The 27310-nt window shown below is 41.1% G+C and overlaps 1 protein-coding gene across 1 annotated transcript in view; it reads right to left on the bottom strand.

Moving 5' to 3' along the window:
• RPGRIP1L (RPGRIP1 like) overlaps window positions 1-27310 on the bottom strand; it is a 1932928-nt gene that overhangs the window by 308979 nt on the left and 1596639 nt on the right. The window contains 1 exon segment of the mRNA XM_044082016.1: window positions 5151-5337. Within this exon segment, the coding sequence (XP_043937951.1) occupies window positions 5151-5337 (187 nt within the window).

Raw genomic sequence — 27310 nt, 5'->3', positions numbered from 1 at the left:
AAGGAAGCCTGGCTAAGGAAGGAAGTGGAGCAACCATGCTGTGAGGTTGAGAGAAGGGATAGACCGGTGCAGCTGACCGGATTGGTGAATCAGAAGATCTGGCACTGGGTCCAGATGCCACGGCTGCACCAAAAGGTGACGATGGAGGAACGGGAACCAAACTTGTCGAGGCCAGTAAGGGGCAATGAGAATCAATTTGGCTCTCAAAGCGGTTGCCTTCTGGATAACTTGAGGGATCAGAGGAAATGGAGGAAGGCATAAAGAAGTCCCTGGGGCCAATCCTGGGTCAGAGCGTCTCTGGGGGATGGCCTGGAAGAGGAAGAGAGAGAAGAAGTCTGGGCATTTGCTGTTTTGGGGAGTAGCAAAAGATCGCAACATGGACGACCCCATTCCAGAAAAATCTCTTCCGCTATAGATTGCTTGAGAGACCACTCGTGAGGCATGAGAATAGCTCTGCTCAATCTGTCCGCTACAATGTTGGTTTTCCCAGGGATATGCGTTGCTACCAGAAACCGATGAGAGGAGATTGCCCATTGCCATAGTCTGAGCTTCTCGACACAAGGGGTAGGACTTGGTTCCGCCCTGTTTGTTGATATACCAAACTACAGACATGTTGTCTGTGTGGACTGCAATTGTCCCTACGGGAAGAAAGTCGTTGAGGGCTTGCAACGTTAAAAGCACTGCTCTCATCTCCAGGACATTTATGTGCAGGTGGTATTGAACGGCTGCCACGTCCCATGAACCATCCTGCCCTGATAATGACCCCCCCACCCGATCAGGGAGGCATCCGTGGTGACAGTGGCTACCGGGGATAGGGGTACAAAGTGTCTGCCTTGGTGAACCTGGGGAGATGTGATCCACCAAGCAAGATGATCTTTGCAAGTCTGTGTCACCAGAATCTGGTGACGCATTGGAAGTTGTTGGTACGACCACTGTGTGAACAGCATCCACTGAAGAAGGCGCATGTAGAAGCAAGCCAGGGGAAGAAGAGTAATGGCCGCAGCCATGAGGCCTAATACTTTTAGAACCATTCTGGCCTGTACTTTCTTGTTGGCTAGAATGATCCTGACATGACTTTGAATGTCTGAAACTCTTTGATCTGTAAGGGTAGCTGACATCCGAACAGTGTTTAAGTTTGCGCCTATGAAAGTAATAGACTGGCAGGGCAATAAGGATGACTTTTCAAAGTTTATCGAGATGCCCAAAAGAGTACAAAGCTTTATTGTGTAATCCCTGGCTTGAATAAGCTGATGCCTGGTGGTGGCTGAAAGGAGCCAGTCGTCGAGATACGGAAACACTTGGAATCCTTGACGTCTCAGGTGAGCCGTGACCACTGCCATGCATTTGGTGAACACTCTGGGGGCTGTAGTGAGACCAAAGGGCAGGGCTCTGAACTGGAAATGACTGGACCCCAGCCGAAAGCGGAGAAATCTCCTGGAGCGTCTGTGAATTTTGATGTGATAGTACGCATCCTGAAGATCTATTGAGCACATCCAGTTGTCCTTCTGTAAGAAGGGCAGAATTGACTGAAGAGTGACCATTCGGAATCTTGTCTTCCTCACAGACTTGTTGAGTCTGCTGAGATCCAATATTGGTCTCCAGTCTCCCGTCTTTTTGGGGACCAAAAGAACCTTGAGTAGATTCCGGGCTCTGAATGATCTGTCGTAACTGGCTGAATGGCTCTTTTGCAGAAGTTTTAAGACTTCTAACTCTGCAATTTCCCTTAGACCGGGTGGTACATCTGGAAGGGAATTTGAGTGATAGAAAGGACTTTCCTCGAAAGGAATTTTGTAACCCTCGGATATGATCGACTGTACCCATCTGTCTTGAGTGAGGGAACGCCAAGCTTCTGGGTACAGCGATAGTCTTCCCCGACTGCCTCCAAGGATGGACAGCCGGGCAACATCTCAGGGATGCTGAAAGGGCTTGTCAGAGAGAGGCTCTCTGTTTCCCTGGTTTTGGACCCCTCTGCCTCTAGAGCGGCGTCTGTTGTTGTTACCCCTCTGCCTCTAGGGGTAAACTGACCACGTGAATCCGGCGTGACTCCTTGGGATTTATGGAACCACATTTTGCCACCTTTCTGTCCTTTGGGGTAAGGTCTAGAAGGGGTGGAAAACGGACTCCTCGCAGAAAGAGTCTTGCCGTCCTGCTCACACCTGGTCAAAGTTTCCTTCACTTGAGGGCCAAACAAAGCTGACCCATCAAAGGGAGAATTTGTGAAGGACGCCTTAAAGGGATCTGCAAAGTCACATAGCCACATCCAGGCTTGGCGTCTAAGGGCCACACCTGTACCTGCGGCCCTACTCGCTCCATCAGCAGCATATGATATTAGCCGCATGGAGGAGTTTGCAATGGAATTAAGGGTTCCTAGCTGCGAAGCAATTTTTTTTTAGTTAAAAGGGGCTAAAATAGCAAAGTAGCAAATCACTTACCAGGAGCTGGTAAAAGGAGGACCTCATAAGCGAAGCGGCAAACGAGATCTGGGTACTTAGCACCTTGCATCATGGGATATGGGGCTGCCTCGAGCTGGTAAAAGTGACTCTCGAGCTTAGCAAGTGCCGAGTCGGAGCCGAGGATCGGCTCCGAACCCATCAAGCAAGAATGAAGGCGAGATTGACAACTTAACATCTATTATTAAGTTTAAAAATGGGTGGCTTGGAAAATCTAAGTCACTCCTTGTATCAGTTTTACCATTTCATCACACTTCCTTAGTACCTCAGCTGCATAAGGGCCAGAAGTCTCCTTATTTAAGATGGAGATTAAAATCTCACATTTAATATTTAATGAAGGTTTTGATTATGAAACTAAGCAAGCCTCCATAACACTGACCCAGATGCAGAAGCCCTAGAGGAAGAGTCAGCTGTATCATAGCATTTAGGATATGCTTTGCCACCTGAGAATTAGCTGTCACAGAAACATTTAAAGAATTCTTTACCTTGGAAGAAGTACAGTTAATCATTAACTTCTGCAAATTCTCTTATAACAAAAGGAAAAGCCTTAACATATTTGCTTCACAGTTCAACATTTTGAAATTTAAGAGTAACAGAACAACAGATTTTTCTTCCCCAACTTATCCATTGCTTTCCCATCTTCGTCAGTAGGAATGGGATTAGCAGCTGTAACCTGCTTAGCATCAGATTTTGTTAAAGTAATAACTGCTGGGCCTGCTTTAATAAGGGAAAAAAAACAAGTATGTATGGAAAAGGGTCACCTTCTATAACATGCAACCTTCAGTACCTAAGAGGTATGGCAGATCAGGGAGGCTTGATGAAGTGAGGAAAACATTCTGTAAGGCAGACAAGGCAATATGGGTGGGTTTTGCTTTAGGCATCTGTAACAAATACATTTTCTCTGCCATAGGAATTTCATTCTCATCCCACTGAAACAAAAATGTCTGTGAAAAGTTTCTTCTGACTGGAAAAAAAATCTGTCAGAATGACAAGGGATTCACTCCTTTTCTCCCAGTAGGCCCTTGTCCATAGAAACAGAAAAAAGTGACTGGAACTTTTTCTCACTAAGTACATTCTCCCTTAACATTGTCTAGCTCTAGGGAACAAAGGACCAGGAGTCCAGATGCCCCTCCCTGCCAGGTGAAGCCTTTTCACTTGCTTCTTCTCCATTTAATGATAAAAGTGTTTCTCCCTTGTCTGCTAAGGGTATCCCTACAGCCACAGAGGGTGTAGCTGACCCCCCCCCCCAGTCTTTGGTGATTTGGAAAGCTACACCAAGAGGACTTAAGGAACACAAGAGGACCAACTAATGGCCATAGCAGAGTCACCCACCAGTGAATGAGATAAACTAGGAGCTTGACTAACCCTTGAAGACTCTTCTTAAAAAAATATTTTTGTTCACTGGGGAAGGAAGAACAGTGGAGACTGACTGCTGCTCCATCAGGGATCAGTGGTTGGCATAATGGTTAAGGCGTTTACCTCACAGACATAAGGTACAGAGTTTGATTCTTACCTCTTGGATGGGAAATTTCGCTGGGCATAAAATGGCCCACTATGGCATACAGGTTTATAGGATAGTACCAGGCTATCAGTCAGCTAGGAAAGAGGTCTGGAGAGCAGGTAGTTAAGCCCAGATGGATCAGTAAGTAAAATAGCAAAGAATGTCTGGTTCTGAGGTAAGTAAATGATTATCTCCCACAAAGGAACAATATCCTCCCCCAATGCACAAAAAAATAAATAAAAATAATAGTTGTTTTTGTGAAAAAGTACACATTTTTCTCACATAAAAGTTTACACAAACACCAATGTAACAGCTCAAGTCACTTTGTCTTTTAGCAAAAGTAATAAATCTGACAAGAAATACATTTGTTTTGCCAGAAAAATAATAAAATAGAAAGGCTTTCTCTAATGGAAACTTACTCCCCATTTGCTGAAGGATCATTAGCCAAATGGCAGAATCACAGGGCCTACTGATTAAGTGCTTGCATTGGCAGCAAAAAAGCTCTGAAATAATTTGTTACTCCAACTGCTCTTTACAGGGAGTACCTAGATTGCTCCTGGCATCGAGGGCATGGAAGCCACTCAATGCTTTGGGAAGCTAGCTGGGTACAGGTGGCAATACCAAAATAACCTAGGCTACTGCAAAAGCCATAAAGTTTTATAGGTAGCTGTTTCAGTATAATTCCCTGAAAATGTCAAGGCAGTATGTCAAGCCATTTTGGAAACACAGCTCTTTATATGTAGGAACCAAGAAAAAGCCAACATTTTGACAAATGTTCAGTCTTCTAAACTATAGTCAGTAACAAAGGGATCAAGTTCAATTAGCCCTCAAAAATATCAATTTTTAGTATCTATAACTAATGACTATAACCACTAGGTGGACATTTTCACTATAAGTTATATATTATTTTTTTTTAAATGCCACTAACTGTGTGTGTTGCAGCACCTTTTCTGCACACCACTGTATCAGTAAATCACACTACACAATCCCAGCTTATTTTGTGTTGCAATATGGGTTCTATATTCTTGTTTATTAAAAAACAGTGTGTCAGGTCCATCAGAAAATATTTTTCTTAGTGCATCTACTCCCTTTCCTGTCAGCACTCTAATTCTCTGTTCTCTATTTGCTGATAGTACTTGTTCCTCCTCCTCTTACTTTGTTTTTGCAAAGACAACTATAAAATTCAACCTTGTTCTCACCATTGCTGTAGTAATAGTGGACCCACTGTCCATTTTTAGGTTTTGAAAGAGACATGGGAGTTTCTTGTGGTTGCAGATTGAAAAATCTGTACTCAATGAATAATCGCTGAATATCATCATCTGTTGAAACGTAACAGTCTTCATTAAGAGTAAGGGATAAAATCTCAATCCGTATTTTTTCTGATGGCTGTAGAAAGAAAGAAAGAAAACAGCTGGTCAGTCTTTTCCTAATTTTCTCCTGGTGCTTCAGTGTTATGATGTTGTGACTTAGATATCCAGTCAGTATATAGCAAGTCATTCAATAACATTTGGAATCCTAATTTCTCCATTTGCAAAGAGGAAGTTCAAATCCCCATTTAAAAATAACGCTGAGTTTAAAGAAGCCTGCAATTCCAGTTTAACAGCGTCTGCTTTCCTATACTACAACTAAACAGCAAAAGTGAATGATGGACCATTTTATGCAAAGGCTTTCAGAAACTAACACCAAGTACTCCCTTGCAGGCAAAATGTTGTCTTCCTGTTGCTAACACTGAAAGAAATGCAGAATAGAGGGGGGGGGGGGGAACTGATACACCCAGACATGAAATTGGTTAAACAATACACATATTTATGAGTATGGATTAAAAAGGCTTCTGTTATCGCAGCTAATAAAATGTGGCAACAGCCTAAACAAAAGATAATACAAAAACTGAGAAACTGGAAGCTCTTGTTGATGGATATGGATAGTAAAACAGAATAAGTAAAAATGTTTTAGTCCTTTTAATTTTATATATGGACCAGGCATGTTTGTAGCAACTAGAGGATAACTTATGGACAATTAAGAGCTGAAGGAATTTATCTGAGAGGGAAGGAGGGCAAGAGTTAAGTGGGATAAGTTGATCCTTCCAATAGAACTAGATGGTTTAGGATTACCTATTTTGAAAGGATATTTTAGAGCTACACATTTAAGGCTGATATACATCACACAAGCAGAAGATTATAATCCAAAATGGAAAGGAATTATGAAGTGGGGGTGCAGTTCATGAAATAGAGTGTTATTTTGGATGCAGAGCCTTAAGAATAAGAACAACCATATAAAATATTATATTTATAAAGTAGCATAAAGCATTCTAAGAACTAAGCCAAAACGAGAATGTATGAAGTAGATTTGCCAATAGGGATGACTGCAAGTGGGGGTACAGAAAATAGGCAAGAAGGGCTGGAATTTACTGCAGAAAACTGGTAAAGGAACCATGGTATAGTGAAAAAATAACTAGAAAGGGAAAGGTAATAGAGTGGGATAAGGCCATGAAGACATTTGGACTGCAGGCTAGAGACAGCCCTCCCTACCAGGGACTGATATGAAGAGTATAGACAAAGAGAAAGAGGTAGGGGGAATCTTAAGTGAAAAAACCTACTCAATTGGGGTTTTTAATCAAGTCTAGAACAGCAGCTGCTGTTAAAAAGAGGATAATTAGGGAATTTATTTATTTATTTCCATTTGTTGACCTGGAGAGTCTGACTGGGCCATAACTGGCCTTTTTTCAGTGGAGGTCCAGGAAGAAAAGCTCCACAGATACAATGTTCAATTAGTACATAAGACACAATGAAGGTTACAGAGAATTTGCAAAACTGCAATGTACAAATATAAAAACTTCAACAATACTGAATTCAGCTACATGTATAGCAAATACAAGAGATAGTATAATATTTAAACATGAGTATATGTAAGTACATACAGTTACATTTGACTGAATACAACAATTATTATGTAGGTAGAAGTGTGGCACTGTGTGGTGACAGATAGAAGGTAAGTGGGACAAAGAATAGGAAAGAAAGACGTAAGGGTAGGAAGTGGGACTGACAGGCCAACAGATCTTGACACTGACAATTGGAGGGAGAAAGAAGGAGTAAAGGGGAAGGAGAGTCTGTAAGTAGTAAAGGGAAGAGGACAGGTGGTAGGGTAGAGCTAGTGGAGGAAAAGCTCGGTAGTTAGGCTAGTCAGGTCTAGAGCAGGAGCAGAGCCATGTGTGTTTGAGGTGTTCCCTTAGTAGCTGTTTGAATTTTTGAGTATTGTTAATACTAAGTATATGCTGAGGTATATCATTCCATATCTTGGCAATTTTATGAGAGTATAAGGAATCCCCATAGATGTTGTTTGACCTACTGACCTTCAAGACTAGTGTACTACTTGACCTTAAAGTTCTGTTGTTAAAGTAGGATTGAATAAGTTTGCTAATGGATGGGCAGTTATCAGGGTGTAGCAGAGTAGAGTGAGTTAGTGCTAGCTGGTTATAGGTTAATAGGTTGGGAAGTTCTAACCAATTGAATTGGTCAAGTATAGTGCAATAATGGGTCCTTGCAGGTTGGCTGCTGGTGAATCTAGCTACATTGTAGTAACAGGATTCTAGTTTAGCTAAGTTGCATTTTCTTAGATTAGTGAAAATAGGAGAGGCGTATAAGAGACTGGATAGAAGGTGGATTGCACTGATGGTGTGTCGAGTGGATTCAGTTAGGAAGGGCTTTATTCTATACAGGGAGCCAAGTTTGATGTTCACTTTCTTGATGACTAGGCTTATGTGTTTATCAAATTTAAGGTCATTGTCTATGATGACTCCTAGCAGTTTTGTGGAATATACAGGCTCAACACAGGTATTATTAGATGAGTAAATGGTGAATGAAGTAAGGTCTGAAGACTTTCTGCTGTTGGAGAAAAGCATTAGTTTCATTTTAGATGGGTTGAGGATAAGTTGAGACTGAGTAAGGTATCATTCTATAACCAGGAAAGATTGTTGGGTCTTTGTGAGAAGAGAAGATAATGTTGGAGCTGACCATATGAGAGGAGTCGTCTGCATACTGGATTACGGTTGTGTGTTGAGTAGCAGAGTGAATTCTATTTATGAATATGGTGAAGAGGAGGGGCCAAGCATCAATCCTTGAGGTACATCAACAGAGACAGGTAGCAAGGAAGATAATTCATTCTGCCATCTAACTGGTAGTTGTGGATTAGTTAGATAGCTAAAGAACCAGGAAAGTGAGTGAGTGAGAGAGGTTAAGAGAAGCTAGCTCATAGATGAGTTCTTTATCAAAGGCCTTTGATAAGTTTAGGAAAATAGAGGATGTGAGTAACCCATTGTTCCTATGTTGGTTCACTGTGTCTATGAAACTGATTAGGGCAGTTGTCATACCGTGTTTGGGGCGAAATCTGTGTTGAGTAGGGGAGAGGAGGTTATTTTTCAAGAGATGTTTAAAAAGTTGTGAATGAATACATTTTTTCAGTATTTTGGCTAGTTGGGAGAGTAAGGCAATGGAGGTGCCGCCTTTATGATGAGGGATAACGTGGAATACTTTCCAAAAAGTAAAGGTTTCTGAGGTGAAATTAGTTTTGTTATGGATGAGTTTAAATGTAATTTCACAACATAAACATTGCAAGATAACTGTAAGAATCAATCGGAGGAGATTAGAAAAAATTGGAAACAAACTGGAAAAACAATTTACAAGAGAATAATGGAAGGACATATGGATGACTCCTAAGTATGCAACAAAGTCCAGAAGGTTTAGGCATTTGCTTGGAAGTGCTGCAGAGGTATTTTTATCCCTCTAGCAGATTTCATACAATTGTTCCTTGGTTAGATATCAAATGTTGGGGGAGTGATGGGGAAGTAAGTGGTATCTGGGAACATGTGTTTTGGGAATGTAATGAATTGTCAGACTTTAAAAATTATAGGGATATTAGGGGAGGCCCCTGGGAAACCAGGTTGGCATACAGGGAAACCTACTGGCAAATTGTTTTGGAGGCAAGTAAGCCTCCTGGTCTTAATGACCATATTTCCCTTCTCCCCCTGTTAAAACGTAGAACAGCTAAATTATGTGTGTTTTATGTATTTTATGCCTACTTTTATTGTTTTGTTTTAATTATTTTTGAATGAAATTAAATTATATTGTTTTTATGTCTCTTTAAGGTGCTGACTGGGATCTTATTATTCAGAGGGTTGATATCTATTTAAATTATGCTGTTTCCATTTGCTTTGTAACTTCTGAAGAAGTTTGGGAGGTGCTCAGACGAAAACGCATTTTTTGTTTGTGGAGTGTTAAACAAAAGTCCTTTCCTTTGTTCCAATAAAGAGGGGAGACTGTTTGTCCTTGATTCTGTCCAGTGGCTTGGATTAACTGTTTTATTCTGGACTGGTTCCCCGTTTTTTGTGGTTATTAGACTTTAAAAATTCTCTACAGTGTACTCTGTCAGAAATATTGAGCGAGTAAATTGGTGTAACTAAGTAAATAATTTTTTTAGGTGGCATACAGGATCAGAATTGTGTACACGTACTAAGGCCTTATTAAGTTTAATTATAGTGGCTGCTAAAAAAGCAGTTACTAGAAAATCAAAATCAAAATCTACTTCAACTGTATTTGAAGCAGTGAATAATGTAACAGAGGTAAAAGAACTGGATCTGGGATCTTTAGAAAAGGGTAGGAGCAGATTACATAAAAAAATGAAAATTGTTTGAATAGTACATGCAGAATAATGTTTTGGAGGAGGAGTGAGTTTTAAGGGAATGCAGCAATTGATCAATTTATGTAATGGTGGGCTGATGAGGAATGTATAAAATAATGGGTCCCCTACAGAAGAATGACAGCTGAGAAGATCAAAACCCACATAACTGACACCACATGGTCGACAATCAAAATGCCGAAAATGGGGAAACGGTATGTCTCCGTAGTGCGGAATGGAAAGATTTCCATTCCTGCACTGTAGCGCGATCTCAGAGTTTGTATATTAAAGATACGGGGGGGAGGCAGAGCCCCCAATGGGGGATGCAGGGGGTGCAGCCCCCCTGCTAGCACAAAAAAGGAAATTTTATTTTCCTTTTTATGTGCAGTAATTACGTTGTCAGTGTTTCGATTGTCGACCATGTGATGTTGGCTATGTGGGTGTCGGTGTTTTACAGTGTCATTCTTGTGTAGGTGATCCAAAATAATACATGTGATGTATAATGTTTGTAACTGTGAATATGTTAACATGGTTTGTTTTCTTTCCTTTTTTCTTTTATATAGTTGTATGTTTGCCTATGCCTTAAATGATAATTTGGGATAAAGGTGGGAAAAAAAGTGTCATGCCAGATTTTTACCTCATACTTTTGCCATGTCCCTTGCAAAATGTTTGAGTTTTTAGTAAACCACAGATGATTACAGTCAGGCCATAACATCAGACATTAGAGCTGCATACTTCCTATTCAGTAATTGCATGCTAATGCAAACCTGTTCTGGTTTTAACATAGCTGACTTTTGCCCAGCACCTTGTAATTACATTTCTTGCCATTTAGAAATTGCATGTTGATGCAAAACCTGTTCTGTTTAATTTTTTTTAATGTCCCTCAGTGTGCCATATCAGTTTTGCCCTGTTCCTGGTAACTCACCAAAGATGACAGCCAATGACTGGTATTACAATTTCAATCTTCTTATGCTTGGTGATATAAATCCTATTTTTCTATTAACTTTTTAAATTAATTGAAAAAAAGCATCATGCATATATTATACTGGCACTTGTATTGTTGTAGGAGAAACTGCCATAGGAGAAAATTTGGTAAACACCTTGGGAGCTGTGGTGAGTCCAAAGGGCAGGGCTCTGAATTGGTAGTGGCTGGCTCCCAGCTGACAGCATAGGTGTCTTCAGGAGGGCCTATCTATTTTAATGCGGTAGTACACATCATAAAGATCTGTTGACCACATCAAATCGCCCTTGTGAAGAGAAGGTAGGATGGACTCTAACATCATCATTCATAATTTTGACTTCTTCACATATTGATTTAAATTGCTTAGATTCAAAATTGGCCTGAGGTCCCCGGTTTCTTGGACACTAAAAAGAAGCAGGAGTAAGTTCTGAATTCTATTTGGTCTGGTGTGACCTGTTGGATGACTTTTTTTGTAGCAGTTTTTGAATTTCTTGCACTGTGCCCTTCATCTGACTGGGTGGAACGTCTGGAAGTTTCTTCTTTTTGTGAAGAAGGGTTTGTAAAAATGGAATGAAATAACCTCTGGATATGATTTTTAGCACCCAAGTATCTTTTGTTATATTTACGTAGTCTTATGGGCGCAGGGATAATCGGCCTCTGATTGCCTCCAGAATTGGACATTGGGCAACATTTCAGGAGCATGGAAAGGGTCAGTCCAGAATGGAATCTCAGAACACCTGGTTCTGCAGGCCTCCTCTGCCTCTAGGGAGACAGCTCCAATTAGAATTTCCTCCTCTGCCTTCAGAGGAATTGTCCCTGCATGGATCATGGAAAGGTCCCTGAGATTTTCGGAACCATATTTTCTTATCACCTCTCTGATTCCTGGAAAAAGTCTGTTGAGGGGTAGAAAACTTCCCAAGGCAAGCAGGGTTTTTCCATCTTGTTCACTGTGGGTAAGCATATCTTTTACTGACAGCATGAATAAGGATGTGCCATTGACTGGGACATTGATGAATGATCTCTTAAAGGGCTCCACAAAGTTGCATAGCCACATTCAGGCATGTCTTCTTAAGGCAATGCCAGAGTGCATTCAGCTGCTTGAGAAATCAACCTCACTGAAGCGTTTGAAACAGACAAAAGAGTGGCCAGCTGCAAGGACATTCTTTTGAAATTTTCTTTGAAAATGGGCTGAGAGAGTTTTTGAAAGCTCTTTGGTAAAATCTCCCTGATGTCTTGTGAAGTGTGCCAAGTATTCGAGAAACCTCAGGGCAAATGTATCCAAAGCAGCACGCCAGACTCCCTGTTTGGCAGATAGACAGAAGACTTCTGATCTGCTAGAACTTTCTTGGTGGCTGCCGCCACTACCACGGCATCAACCAGGACCCTTTTGCTCCAGAGGTGTCTGTTTTTTGGAGGAGCCGGGATAGGTTTGACAGTATCTTGCTCCTTCCAAGCATGTGGGAAACTAAATCAATAAGTTCATCCACTGGGGGGGACCGAAGACATAGATGGGCCATAACCAAAAGATTCCAAAAATATAGATTCTTCTGGAGAGGGGTTTCAGAAAACAACACAGCTTTTTGTTTGAGGATCTCTAAAATGTCTCCGAAGGAGATGTTGTCTGGTGATCTGGGGGACACTTCTCCATCAAAATCGGTATCCTCTGTGAGGTACTCCATCAGGGTGTCGATGTGTCTCCTCTTGCATGTTCTCTTTTAATGGACCGCCTTTGTGGGGTGTTCAGGGGAAGTTCCTCTACCAAAACCAAATGGACACTTAGTGGAAATGGCGGTCTGATCAACTCAGAGCTCGGGACCAATGAGGGAAAAGGGATTGGATCTGAAAAATGAGAAGGTGGTTGTCTGGAGAGAGAAAAAGCCCTTTCCACAGTCTCAAAGGCAGATGGATCCAGACAGGCTTCAACCAGTCCTGTTGGAGCTAGAGCTCCCAGTAAAGGTAGGTCTTGACCACTCTTGGATGCATGCCTTGAGGATGGAACCAGACCTAGACTATCCAGAGCCAAGTCTCTGAGGGGCAGGGATGGATCTGACAATAGAGCTGATCCAGTTCCCACAGACCCAATGCCGACACTTTGGCTCCAGGACCTATTCTGATCTGAGAGTACTGGTGTGGAACTAGTCAGGGACATATTTAGAGTCAAAGAAAATATCTTCCTTGGATAAGACGCTGGACCTCTTTGGGATTTTAAATCCTGGGACTCCGAAACAACTGAATAGATTGGAAAAGGAAATAAAGTCATTTTGGATATTGCAGGAAGACTCACAGATCCAGTAATAGATGGAGCTGGTAAGACCTCTTCTGGATCTGAGCTTTGAGAAATGTTTGCATCATCTTATCCACATCCACTTCCGATAAGCTTCTGGAGATCCTGCAGGAAGTAGTGGATGGTGGTCTAAAATGTTTCTTAGGTGTTTGAAGCAATGGAGAATGCAGAATAGGTGATATGGGCTTACTTACATATTCCAGAATTAAAAAAAAAAAAGGAAAAAAAGTACATATTCCAGAGTAAGACTTCTGCATGAAGTACCCGGCTTCAGATTTGAGGATCTAGGATCGAAGGGCAGTGCCGTAGGGCTGAATGAAATGATGACAGGATTTGAAACCTTTTGGATCAGAGGGCTTTGGATCTGGGGATCAGGTCTTTGGATCTGACAGTGTCGGATCAGAAGTTTTCCTGCTTTTGGAAGACGGCTCAGATGAAGACCTAGGGGACTTCAGCGGGGAGCGTTTCCTATGCTCGGACAGAGCAGATTTGTTGATTTTGGAGGGGTCTTGAGCCAAAGAAGTAGATGAAGCATGGAGAAGACCTTTCAAAACCAACTTGTTTCACCAACTGACCAAAGCTCTTGTATTGGAAGTAGAACATATGGTACAAGCAATAGGCTCCAAGACAATACATGCACTCCTTGTGGGCATCCAAATTAGGGACTTTATGCCCACAAGAAGTGCATTTCTTAAATCCTGTCAGTTTATCTGAAATGATAGGTAACCAATCAAAGGCAACAAATTAAGCTATAAGAAGTTTATATATTTTTTTTTGTTATGGAAAGAAAAGGAGAAAAAGGGTTTAATTAGCAATGATGGAAATTCAAAAGAAATACCCTATATGAGAAAAGGGTAAGTAGGAATACCATTAATGGTAATAAGCAAGTTGTTTTGCCAGAGACAGTTTGCACTTGGCACCACTAGGTTTTCACCTGCTGGCAAAGGCTCTTACCTCCCTCAAAGTACCTTTTTTAGGCAAGGTCTCTAAAACAAAATTGCCGATATGAAATTTACCAGTCATAACAAAATAAGGGTTATGCCGCTAAATGCTAGGAGCTTAAACTAAAAACTGCACACCTTGGAAACACACCTATCACTGGAGGATGTAGATGTCCATGCATTCACAGAAACCTGGTGCAAGGCCTCAGAATACCCTGGCCTTGCAAGGGTAAAATGCCTTCCACACTGTCAGGCCACAAAACGAACATGTGAGAACCAAAGGAGGTGGTGTTTCTATCTATATTAGAGATAAATACATCTCCCAACTAGTTAGACAGGACAACTCCATGGAGTTACTCCAAATTCAGATTACTCTGGGTACGAACCCCATTCAAGTCATAGCTAGTTATAGGCCCCCCTCCATGGATCATGACATGCATGAGGCTTACTTGGCCAATATGGAGTTAACTCAAACACTGCCAAATACTCTGGTCATGGGGGATTTCAATGTTCCCACCATAAACTGGGAAACCTACTCTAGCCCTAACTCACTAGCACAAAAGTGTCTTGATTTTATTAACTCAAATGCCCATAGAACAAATTGTTTAAACCCCAACAAGAAGAACAAATATACTAGATATGGTCTTCACTAACATGACAAACAGATGCACCACTGCAACTGCCGGACCCTCATTAGTTAAATCTGACCACAAATCAGTCGCCTTCAAATTTGTACTAACAACAGAACTCTCAAATAGTGAAGTCAGACTAACAAACTTCACCAAGGGAAACTATACCCTCCTAGGAGAAGGTATAAATGCTTTCCAGGCCCCACCCCTAGCTGGAAGTGGTAACTACACCAAAGCCCTGCACAACCACTTGTATATGTGCATAGACTTGGCTGTTCCACACAGAATCAAAGCTTGAGCCCCAAGTAAAAAACAAGCCATCCTAGTGGACATCCAGCATCAACAAACTTTACAACAAACGTAAAAAGTTGCTGCATAGGGAAACTAAGGTGAAGTCCCAACAATGGAAAAGCACCCTCCTCTTCCTCAACAGGCAAATAAGCAACGTGTCAAATCCTTAAGGGTAACTTTGAGAAAAACTTACCAATCACAGCCAAAGATAACCATAAGGCCTTTTACAGCTACATATGCAGCCTAAAAGGTAGGACCCAAGCAAGTGCTGAACTAGTGACAAACAGTATCACACACACTGACCCCAGAGAACATACTGGCAGACTGATCTGGAGAAAAGTTCACTCCCTTATCCCCTCCAAACGTATCACAACTCCCCCCCCACCCATCCTACATATCCAAAGAGCAGGTCTAAGGCAACAAAAAGACAGCCTCTGTGGGACCAGATGGCATTCCAGGCTGTCTTCTAAGCAAACTAAAACATGAACCACATCACCATTAAGTACCCTATTCAATCACTATCAACCATAGGATATGTTCCTGTGGAATGGAGAACAGCAACAGTTATTCCCCTACACAAAAGTGGACCTCATAAATAAAGACATAGGACACATCCAAACCCTGGATCTGACCCAATTCGGTTTCATCAAGGGCAGATCCTGCCTGTTAAACCGGGTGGATTTCTTCAAAACTGTGACCAAGGCCATTTACGAGGGCAAATCTGGGCACAAAGTATACCAAGGCCTTTGACACAATCCCACACTCAGGCATTACCAATAAACTTAGCAAAATGAATGTAAACCCCTTTGTTGTAAGATGGGTTACCAGCTGGCTGACCAACCAGTCAAACACTATCAAAGTGGGTGACTCCACATCAACCAGCAGACCTGTCACCAGCGGGGTGCCACAAGGGCCAGTGCTGGGCCCTCTATGGTTTGATATATACTTCTCAGAAGTACAGGCCAAAACTAGGGTTGTGGCAGATGAATTTTGTGGACGACTGCAAACTAGGTGCAATTATTGAATCCCCAGATGATATACTAATGCAGACCAACAACTGGTGTTTTAGTCACAGTCTCAAATTAAATGTAAAGAAATGCTTCATCATTCCTTTCGGTAAAAACAATGTCCCTTCACACAATCAAATTAACAATACCCTACGTGCCTACAAAGTGGTACGGGATCTGGGATCACAAGTAAACTGTAACCTTAAATTTGACCCCCGTGTGTGTACTGTTGCACACTTGATTAGCAAAGGCATAGCCTCTATAGCAAAGGAAATTATAACCCCTCTATACTTGTAACTTATCAGGCCCATAATTAAGTATAATGCCCATTTTGGCATGTACCATACAAAGCAATTGCACCAACTGGAGAGATCTCAGAGGTTTCTAACAAAGATGATCAAGGGACTCCAGCATGTTCCTTATACAGACTGTCTAAAGTCCCTGTCACTATACTCTGTATCGTATAGACTTCTTAGGGAAGACTTATGTCTGGCATACAGAGCAATCTCCGACCCAAACCTAATGAATCTGCTGCACATCCATAAATCAAACGGGACTAGAGCTACCCATTCCACGGACCTAAATATGGCTTGTGACTTGAATAGGAAGTGCTGAAGGGACAGATTTTTTTCCCAGAGACTGCTGCATCTTTGGAGTAGGCTAACAATTCACGCGAAGCAGAGCACCTCTATGGCACTCTTCAAAAGTGACCTGGACGAGTGGATAGGGCACTGTAAATTCATACCTGGGATAGCGCCCACAACCCTCCTGGACATAGCCAGTCATTGCTAAATACAACTCTGGATATTGACTAGAGTATCTATGGTATTACACTGGGATGAAACAGCTAGGCTTAAAATGATCTACAGGTCAGTAGCCTAGTAACCAACTACTACCCTATGATACTATCTATACAAAATACTAAGAAGAGGGAGGATAGGGAAATTAAGATAAAGTTTTACATTTTAAAAAGAGAAAAACTTTGAAAAAACTCACAAAATTATCTCTAATAATGCATGACAGGGGAACGTGTCTGGTTGCAATGGCAACAAATGATATCTGAGGTAATGTGGATGGCCAAAGGCATAATGCAGCCTGAGCTTGAATCCTAAGTCTGGGGTATGCGGCCAAGTTAGATCCAAAGATTGGATCCGAACCCATGGGTTGAGGAAGAATGCAAAGGACAACATCAGATCTGAATTTTACCTACAAACAATTTGAATGGCGCACACTTTTTTTTTTTCAGTTGCAGTTTTCACACTGGGAGAGCTAAGTTAAGCTGTTGATCAGTGGGCAGCCATCTCAGAAGTCTACAAAAACACATAACACTCTTAAGGAAATGCTTAGCAAGCCAAAGCAGAAACACTGTTATGGTTGTGCCAAAACTTCAAAATCAAATTCATAAAACATAGTAGTCCTTAGGGACACATTGACTTAGCAGAAAACAGATGAAAACGAGAGATTGACTTCAAGTCTGTCAAACCAGTATGTTTTTAAAAAGTAAGCCAGTCAATCATAAACAGTTTGAGTCCCAGAAGGGTTCATCAGAGGACAGTGATGAAGGACCTCATTCAAGAGCTAAACGTGTCGAGTCACAGTTCTTCCCTCCACAAAGACATTGTGCTGAGATGGGAGAAAGAGGCACCCAAACCATGAAATGAATGAGGTACAAATCAAACAAGTGTCCTATACATTTAGCACAGACCTGGACCTTTATATAATATTAAGGAAGGGGATGGTTGTCTGTCCGGGCAAAATACTGTTTACAGCTGCTTGCATATTTGTGCCTTGTAGAAGGTTTCCTGGTGGCCTCTAATATCTCTGAAATCTTCCTTAAGGACATCCATCAAGTCAAGGGAGCTACATGAGAAGCCAAGTTTTGAGAAGGAGACATCCATGCAACTGACTGACAAGCATCTCAAACTACAACATCCTGGTTCACAGCGAGGTTTGTTTTTCAACAGAGTTGAGCATAAAAGAGATCAAGTGGAATGGGAGAGAAATGTAAGAACGTGTTTATCGCACATTAACCCTCCACACATGCACACACATACATACATAGCACCCCCAACTCCAGAAGAAGAGAGCAACCATATTCTCTTCTGACAAATCAACCTCTAGGGTGCACCATGTCCTGAAGGACAAATGAACAAATTCCCTCTACAACCCGAGTTGCAAGAGAAAACTCTGTTTAAAAAAACAATGAGATTCCCCTGTCATGTAAATCACTGCCAAGAAAATTCCTTGGCTGATGCTTCAGTGTGCTAAATTTTCAGTGTGTCCCAAAACAGAAAAAAAGAAAAGGAGCATACATACCTCTGGCTGCTTTTATAAAGAATAACAATTTGAAGGTCTTACCTCATTAGTATGGACTCTGGCCTCAATAAGACTTCCAGGCCTGCAAAGCAAAGGAAGCTGATGTGTAACAACTTGGTCTTCTCTTTTACTTCATCTACACTAGGACTGACTAAGGTGAGGTCCTCATCCTGCTAAGGAGGTATTCATAATGAGAAAATTTAAAGGTGCTGGGTGGATAAGGGGAAACCTTCTCCATAACGTAATGCTCACCATTTAAGGAAACAGCATCAGGGTCTCAATCCAGCAGCTGATCTTTGTGGAAATAATGACCCTGGAGTCAATAACAGCACATCATCCAATGGAACACCATCAAACATATAGTATACATCACAGCCTACCATGAGGTTTAGTGGCTCACAGTATGAGCAGCCAATCATCTTTGCACCTGATATCCTAGCTTATCTCCTTGAGCAAGACAAACTAGGACAAGACAGAATCCAGTTATAGACTGATGAAGGGAATTCTTTGCATTTATTTTATTTTTATTTTTCATTTGTTTACTAGGAAAGTTCGACTGGACACAGGTCCTTTTTCAGCGGAGGCCCGGGGAGAAAAGCTCCATCAATATGAATTACAATCATTATAAAAGTTACAATAATATAAGGAAATACCAGAAGCAGTTCACAGTCAGCAATACTGCAATTTTGGACAATAGAATTCTTTAGAGATTGACACTAATAAAATATGTTACAAAAAACTATATACATTTAAATAATGAGGAGAAGCAAATTCCAACAGAAATGGGTGCATAGTTATGAGGAAAATAGTACCCATGAGTCAGATCTGGAAAGATATACTTGAGTCAGAGTTAGCCATTAGAGTTGCATGAACAGAGCCAGGTCTCTGCTAAGTGAGTAGTGAGAAGCTTTGTAATTGGCCTTTGGAGCAGTTAGAGGTGATAGAAGTTGGTATTTGAACCAGAGTAGACTTACCTCAAATGATAGTAAACCCAAGGACTGCTGCTTTGGCAAAGCATAAGTCAAGGCCACCAAAATAGAGTTTCTCAAGGGGTTGCCATTAGCCCATCATAAAAGCAAGGGAAGACCAACAGGCAGTATTCATCGTGAAGACAGAGCTGGCCACTGCAAAGTATCTGTGAAGTTCTCAAGTACTAATATGGGAGTAAGAATTTATCATATCTAAAGAGAATATCCAAACCTATAAAGGTAACTGGGGCATTGAGGACTTTCAAAATGAGCAAGTTGACTATGAACTACTTACTGAAGTCACAAAAGTACAAAATGGGTCAAAACTCCCTCCACTGTCTGGTACTAGATAGAGACATGAGTAAACAAATGTTTTACTCCAAAAGTGGCACAACCTCTGCAGTATCTTTGATGAGAACAGTCTTTGCAACAACAGCTCCTATGATAAAGTCTGGGCCAACAGAGATTGTCTTGAAAGGCTAACCAAGTAAATCTATGAGATGCCCCTCTTCACTAACACTCAAGAGCCTCCTGTGTTAAGTCACAGCTCTCCAAACTATGGCAAGTCTGCATAACTGACTTCCAATAAACAACTGTAAATAAATTGTAAATTTACTTCCAGTCTGGTCCTCATGTTCCTTATGGACAGAGGCCATCAATAAGAAAATTATTATCCAAACACAAACTCACACCCTACTAATCCTTAGTTACCTCCCTATTAGTCCGCTGCCTGTACAGATGCCCATGATACTCTGGACACAAATGGTTTTGGGTGCGCGGCTAGGCTTGTAAGGTCCATAGTGGTTGTTAGCCTATTAACAACCTGTGAAGATGAATGAAGGACTGCTGCAGTAAGACTCATGTTACCTGCCCCTTGGAGTTTTTGCAGATGATGCTAAAGAAGGCAGAATTACTTGATGATCCTACAGCTATAAGGAAGAGTCCTTGCAGAGGTATGAGTTTGTCTAACATAAAAAGAAAGATTAGGGTGAAATTGTACATTTTCTCAGCAGAAGACAGTATCTTTCACTCTGTTCTGGAGCTCCTCATTAATTTCTTGAGAAAAATTCCAAAAAGCTTCTTCCCAAATGCATGGATTCAGGATAGTCTTTCACAAAACCTCATGAAAGGATGTGGAGCTCAACAATTCCATTCATCACAAAACATGCACCAGAAGCTGCTGTGATGGAAGTTGTATCATTACACTCAGACATACACATGATTAAAACTCCCTTCACAGCACAATGTTAAATGTTTCCCCCTCACAGTCTCTTCAACACCAAGGTCAGAGTCTCTGAACAGCCTGATCAAAGTTTGATCAGGCGAGTATAACTGGAGACGAGAAAGGCAGTTAAAAACTTTAAGGTACATAGTAACAGAAGAGAAATTATTTTTACACCTGTCCACTCCTTCTGAATTGTAATTTGGTGGTAAAAGTAACCAAATGCTGGGATCACACAAGCCCTTTATTGGGCCAGTAAGAAAGTACAGCAGGCGGACTTGTGGTTCTTACACTGCTCAGCAGGGGGGCTTACAGAAGGTGTCAAACCAGATAGCCAAGCTGGTGGGTCCTTCTAAGTTGCAAATAAATAATTTTCAAGTACTAGCTCCAGCGTACAATGACACAGGACTTCTCTTTATTCTGCCCACAGTACTTACTGAAATTCTTCTCTACACCCTCTGCAAAAGGCACCACAAAATAAGAACCAAGTGCTCAGGGTGCAGGTGTTGCATCTCCATTTACTCACACTGTAGATTAGGTAAGTGGTGTGTGTATTCTGACTGCTCACAATGTGGTTGCAAAAAGGAATGGGGGCTCTAAATGTGTCTGTAGAAAACGAGATAAGGTCACCCTTGATCCCTGACAGACTTAGAAGGAAAGGAGGCAAACAGAGGACTCCAGACTCTGAAAGGAGGGAACAGTAATGAAAAATAAATGCTAACAGGATGGATATGGGTGGGTGGCAGCAGTCATGACTAAGCACTTACAAAAGGGAGAGGTGAATGCAGATTTCAAATTACTGACATGACAAGCAGGGGAGGCCAAGGTCTCTGTGAGTGGGCTGCTAAGGCTAATACTGGGGGCTGTATGGGATACCAGACTGGGATAACTGAACTGATCACCACTAGAATGTTGGGGGAAGTAAAAACACCACTCAATAACTGAAGGGGAAATAGGAATGAGGTTGGAATCTTTTAGTGTCTGGTGCACATCATAGCTTGGGGTGCTCATTGCACTGACAACTTAGCATGCAGCACCCACTTTTAACAGAGTATAAGAAAATCCCTACAAGAAGTTTTCCAGTTTACTATGTTAGACCCTCTCATCAGAGTGCCTGGGACTCATCCAGTCCCAAATACCACATATAATTAAGAGTACATGGTGCATCATCATACTGGCAAGTGGTGGTGGTGGTGTGCATGGTTGCCACCACACTTAAGTTTTGCCAAGACACTGACACCTCAGAAAAGCCAAACAGTTGAGCTAGGCAGAAGGAATTCATGAATCATTGCTTTAATCAGTAAATCCATAGTAAACTAATGTTGACAGTTTAGTACTGGCAGGTTAAGACCAAACTGGGTCAGGGTCAGTGTCAGCATGGTGTCAGTTAACGTCCACACAGTTAGTACTACAGCAGGGGTAGATGACACTACCGCTGTCTGTCACAGAACAACAGATGGGATGACACATGACAACACTGCCTTAGACAACATCACACAGTCTATATCTAATGATATGGCTTCAACTCCACTCTATCTCTTCCCCTTGACCTGCCCCCTCTGGCCTCAGGTGGGAGAGGAGTAACCAGTATCAGAGAAGGGTGAGGAATTACATGAGGAGTAGAGCAGCAGACAGACAGCTAAGCACCTTGAACCAAAAAAAATGTTTTTTCTCAGTCTATCAAGATACTTTTGGCAAATATTTTCAAATATCGCAATCTACCTAAAAGTGAACAGTGCCTAAGCAGATTACAGATTTTATGTACCTGTCTTGCAGGAGAAATTTGTAGTGTAGACCCTCACATTTTTTTGCATCTAGTACCTTTTTCCATTCTTAATTAATTCAGCTCTAAGAGAAAGAAACTCTGCAAAGAGCATCATCACTAGCACTTGATGAGAACAGCAACAATGAAATGCAAGTAATGAAGCACTAAGCAAACTAGCACAACAACTGCAAACTACAACAACAAAAGACTCTACTGCAGCAGACATACTAACAGTTCAAGATAATAAGAGTGCAAACTGCATTAAGTACTGAAATAATCATCAAAACCACCACCAAAATCCCCATTCGTTAACAAGTTGGCCCATGGCCACACAGTCCCTTTTTGGGGATGACCCAGGAGTACTAAGCATTGAACCACAAACTCTACTTGCAGCAGGAAACTCCAAAATGCAGATAAGCTACAGCCTAGGCGAGGAGAAGAGGAGACCTCCAAAGATGGCTAACAGTCAAAAAAGAAATCAGAAATAAATATTCTTATTACACAAAAAGCTAACAAAGTCTGGGGCTATTTGAGATTGGATATAAATGTGACAAGAGACAAACAAGATCTGGAGAGTGAAGGCAAGTCACAGGGTATTATGAGTAATGGGGGAGTTGAAATCTAGGAAAGTTTAGAGCAAAGCTGAGCAGATTTACAGCCAGTGCCTCAGCCTTGGTGGTGAACAGGAGGATGAACCAAACCACAAGGGATTTATAATTTGCAGCTGTTAAAATAACAAAGAATGGCAATACCTACAATATATACAAGATACATGAGATGTATGCGTGATTGTGCACTGGAGGTTTTCATCAATGAGGATAAAATACATTAACACTCCATATAATCAGTATTTAGAGCATTCTGTTTATATTTGTACATGAAGTAATAAAGGAAGAATTTTACAGAAAGAGAAGTTAAGGTCAGCTAGAGAAAAAAGCAAAAGGCAGAAGGATGTAGGGACTAGGAGTATGGGTAAGGCAGAGAAACAAGTGAACTGGAGGAAGGAGTGTCAAAACTAAGGTGGGTGAAAGAGGTTGCCTCTATGGAGGGTGACTGAAGCATATGAATTACATAGAGGGAAGCAGGTGGGAATGTAGTAACAATGTACAGGAGGATAACTTAGGGCTGTTACATACTTCAGCTGGAAGGGAATTCAACAACATGGGGACTCATTTTTGTAATGCTATTTCTGTTGTGATCAGAATAAATGATGGTCACTTTAGACTGGTCTCCGTGAAGCTATTAGCAAGGGGGGGGGGTTAAGAGGTACTAGATATTAATAAGCATATAGCTAGTAGAGGAAATGTTTACATGTAGAGACAGAGAAAAGGAGAGATGCCCTTAGGCTGGTGATCAGGGGATCACAGTGATGTGTCCTGAAAGCACAGAATTAATATACAAACATTTTGTTTAAGATTTTTGCAACCTGCTGGTATTCAGTGAGTTGATTAGGGTTATGAGGTGAAGTGTGAATTGTATTTATAGAATATGTATATTTTTGGCTATTTAATTTCTTGTTTCAGGGGTGAGAAGGCTGGAGATGAGGCATGAGAGTTTCAGCTCGCAACATGTTTTCTATAGCATAGTCTATGTGTAGCTGCACATTAGAGAGGGCTCTATCTCACCTCCTAGGTATTTTAATAAGTACACTGGTGTTACTGGGGTTATGGTGTTTAGAATTCTTATGCTTTGAGTACTTTCCAGTCTTTGGGTAGTGCTGAAGGGATCTATGCTAGAACTTCAACTAGCCAAAATGTTGATATTCATAACCTTGATGCCACATTATTGAAACAATATTGAAGTGCCAGAAAGAACAGCGGAGATTGGGGTTTTGTACATTCTTCACACTGTGGTATGATCTTACAGCTGGTATATATATATATATATATATATATATATATATATATATATATATATATATCAATCATCTTCTTTCAGCTGTTCCTGTTAGGGGTCGCCGCAGTGGATTTCTTCCTGTCCTCTACATCTTGCTCCGTCACACCAACCACCTGCATGTCCTTTCTCACGACATCCATAAACCTTATCTTAGGCCTTCATCTTTTCCTGTTACCTGGTAGCTTCATCCTTAGCATCTTTTTCCCAATATACTCAGCATCCCTCCTCAGCACATGTCCAAACCAACGTAATCTTGCCTCTCTGGCTTTGTCCCAAACCTTCCAACCTGGGCTGACCCTCTAATATACTTACTCCTAATCCTGTCCACCCTCATCACACCCAGTGCAAATCTTAACATCTTTAACTCTGCCACATCCAGCTCAAACTCCTGCCTTTTTGTCAATGCCACTGTCTCCAATCCATATAACATAGCTGGTCTCACTACCCTCTTGTAGACCTTCCCTTTCACTCTTACAAGTACTCGTCTGTCACAAATCACTCGTGATACTCTTCTCCACCCACTCCATCCTGCCTGTACTCTCTTCTTCACCTCTCTTCCACACTCACTGTTACTCTGAACTACTGACCCCAAGTATTTAAACTCATCCACCTTCGCTACCTCTACTCCTTGCATCCTCACCATTCCTCTATCCTCCCTCTCATTCACACACATACATTCTGTCTTAGTCCTGCTGACCTTCATTCCTCTTCTCTCTAGAGCATATCTCCATCTCTCCAGGGTCTCCTTCACCTTTTCCCTACTCTCACTACAGATCACAATGTCATCTGCAAACATCATAGTCCAAGGGGACTCCTGTCTGATCTCGTCTGTCAATCTGTCCATCACCATTGCAAATAAGAAAGGGCTCAGAGCTGATCCTTGATGTAACCCCACCTCCAGCTTAAACGCATCCGTCACTCCCACCGCAGACCTCACCGCTGTCACACTAACCTCGTACATATCCTGTACCACTCTTACATACTTCTCTGACACTCCTGACTTCCTCATACAATACCACAACTCCTCTCTAGGCACCCTGTCATATGCTTTCTCTAAGTCTACAAAAACACAGTGCAACTCCTTCTGACATTCTCTGTACTTCTCCATCAACACTCTCAGAGCAAACATCACATCTGTAGTGTTCTTTCCCGGCATGAAACCATACTGCTGATCACTAATCATCACGTCCCTTCTTAACCTAGCTTCCACTACTCTTTCCCATAACTTCATGCTGTGACTGATCAATTTAATCCATCTGTAGTTACTACAGCTCTGCACATTACCCTTATTCTTAAAAATCGGTACCAAAACACTTTTTCTCCATTCCTCAGGCATCCTCTCACTTTCCAAGATCTCATTAAACAATCTGGTTAAAAACTCCACTGCCATTTCACCTAAACACCTCCATGCTTCCACAGGTATGTCATCTGGCCCAACAGCCTTTCCATTCTTCATTCTTTTCATAGCTATCCTTACTTCCTCCTTGCTAATCCATTGAACTTCATGATTCACTATCCCTACATCATCCAACCTTCTCTCCCTCTCAATCTCTTCATTCATCAACCCCTTAAAGTACTCTTTCCATCTCCTCAACACACTCTCATCACTTGTGAGTATGTTTCCCTCATTATCCATTATCACCTTTACCTGCTGCACTTCTTTCCTAGCTCGGTCCCTCTGTCTAGCCAATCAGTACAGGTCCTTTTCTCCCTCCTTAGTGTCCAACCTTTCATACAACTCTTCATATGCCTTATCCTTAGCGTTCGCCACCTCTCTCTTTACCATGCACCTCATCTCCTTATACTCATGTCTACTTTCTTCATCTCTCTGACAATCCCGCTTCTTCCTTGCCAACCTCTTTGTCTGTATACTCTCCTGTACTTCCTTATTCCATCACCATGTCTCCTTGTCGTCCTTCCTCTGTCCAGATGTGATACCAAGCACCTTGATAGATATATATATATATATATATATATATATATATATATATATATATATATATATATAAAATTAGCAAGGGGTGGAGGGGTGCAGGGGGGCTTGCCCCTCCGCAAAAACATTTTTTTCTAGCACTTCAATATTGTGATGTTTGATAATGTGAGACAGATGGCACGGACATTGACAGTTTGGCAAGCTGACGCTCTAACATAGACATGTGCTAAGGATACAATTTTTAATTTACTTGAGTTAATAGTAAGTTTGCAGGTACAGAACCAGATTCCTTGAGAAAGTTTTTCAATATCTAAATATTTTGAATAATGAAACAGTAACAGATTGTCATTAATGACAATAATGTTTAAATGAAGTAGGTTTGATGAGAAGGAAATAATAAATAAGGTGAAAATAAGAGGTCCGAGTACAAAATCTTGCAGTATGCCAGAGGAACAATGCACCACAGGATGAGGTAGGCTGTCATAATTTTACCTGGAAAGATCTAATAGTGAGACACTATCACAAGATGTGAGACTTTATGGGGCAAGACAGAGATGGCAGAGATTATTAAGGAAACAATCTACTGAATCAAATTTATTTTTGAGGTCTACAAAAATGCCAGCCATAAGTAGGCCTGTGTCCATCATGGAATAACCTATGTCAGTGCTGGGGAATAAAAGACGACATATTAAAATTCTGGCAAAACCATGTTGTGTTGGGGACATAATGCATTTGTCTTGCAGGAACTGAATTATTTGCTTGTACAGATTTTTTTTCTAAGATTTTTAGCTGATGGTGAATTTGACTACTATTTATCAGAAGTTACCTGTTTTTGTAGGCTTGCTAATTCTGGGGATATGTATTATGGTAGCCATTTGACATTTGATTGGGGTTATTCCCATGGATAGAAAAAAGATGAATGTATGAGTGCTAGGCTTTTAAATACAGATAGTTATTTTTCAGGTAAATCTTGTGTGTAACATGAGAAAAGAGGAGGTGAGGGATTTGTTTGGGATTTTAACAAGCAGTTGGAGGGCTGTATTACCATTTAGAAATCTGAACATAATGGGTAGGAAGTATTCTTGTGATAGAGAGCTAGAAGTGAGATAGCCAAAGCTAGACTGGGATGGGAAGCACTTATTTAAGAATCTGAATGTGTTAATTGAGGTAGGAAACCGATCCATCAGGATTATCTCCAGATCCTGTCTAGGAGTACATACTGAAAATGAATACACAAAAAAACTTATTCAAAGCTGACATAAAGAAAAAATGTGACCAAAGTATAAAAATAATGCTCTTACAAATCAGTGTAAAATATAAAAAGATAAATATATCTACAGAGATGTGTAATAAAATAATTAAAAATGAGGAATACAACATATCTAAATCAGGAACATAAATAATAACTCCCTACATACATTCAACCTCCAAACAGATTGTTAAATTAAAAATGTACATTAAACTGAAATTGTCATA

The sequence above is a fragment of the Protopterus annectens genome, chromosome 8.part1, assembly GCF_019279795.1.
Source record: "Protopterus annectens isolate FY-2018-M chromosome 8.part1, PAN1.0, whole genome shotgun sequence".
In the NCBI taxonomy this organism is placed as follows: Eukaryota; Metazoa; Chordata; order Ceratodontiformes; family Protopteridae; genus Protopterus; species Protopterus annectens.
This window is presented reverse-complemented; position numbering and strand designations above follow the sequence as displayed.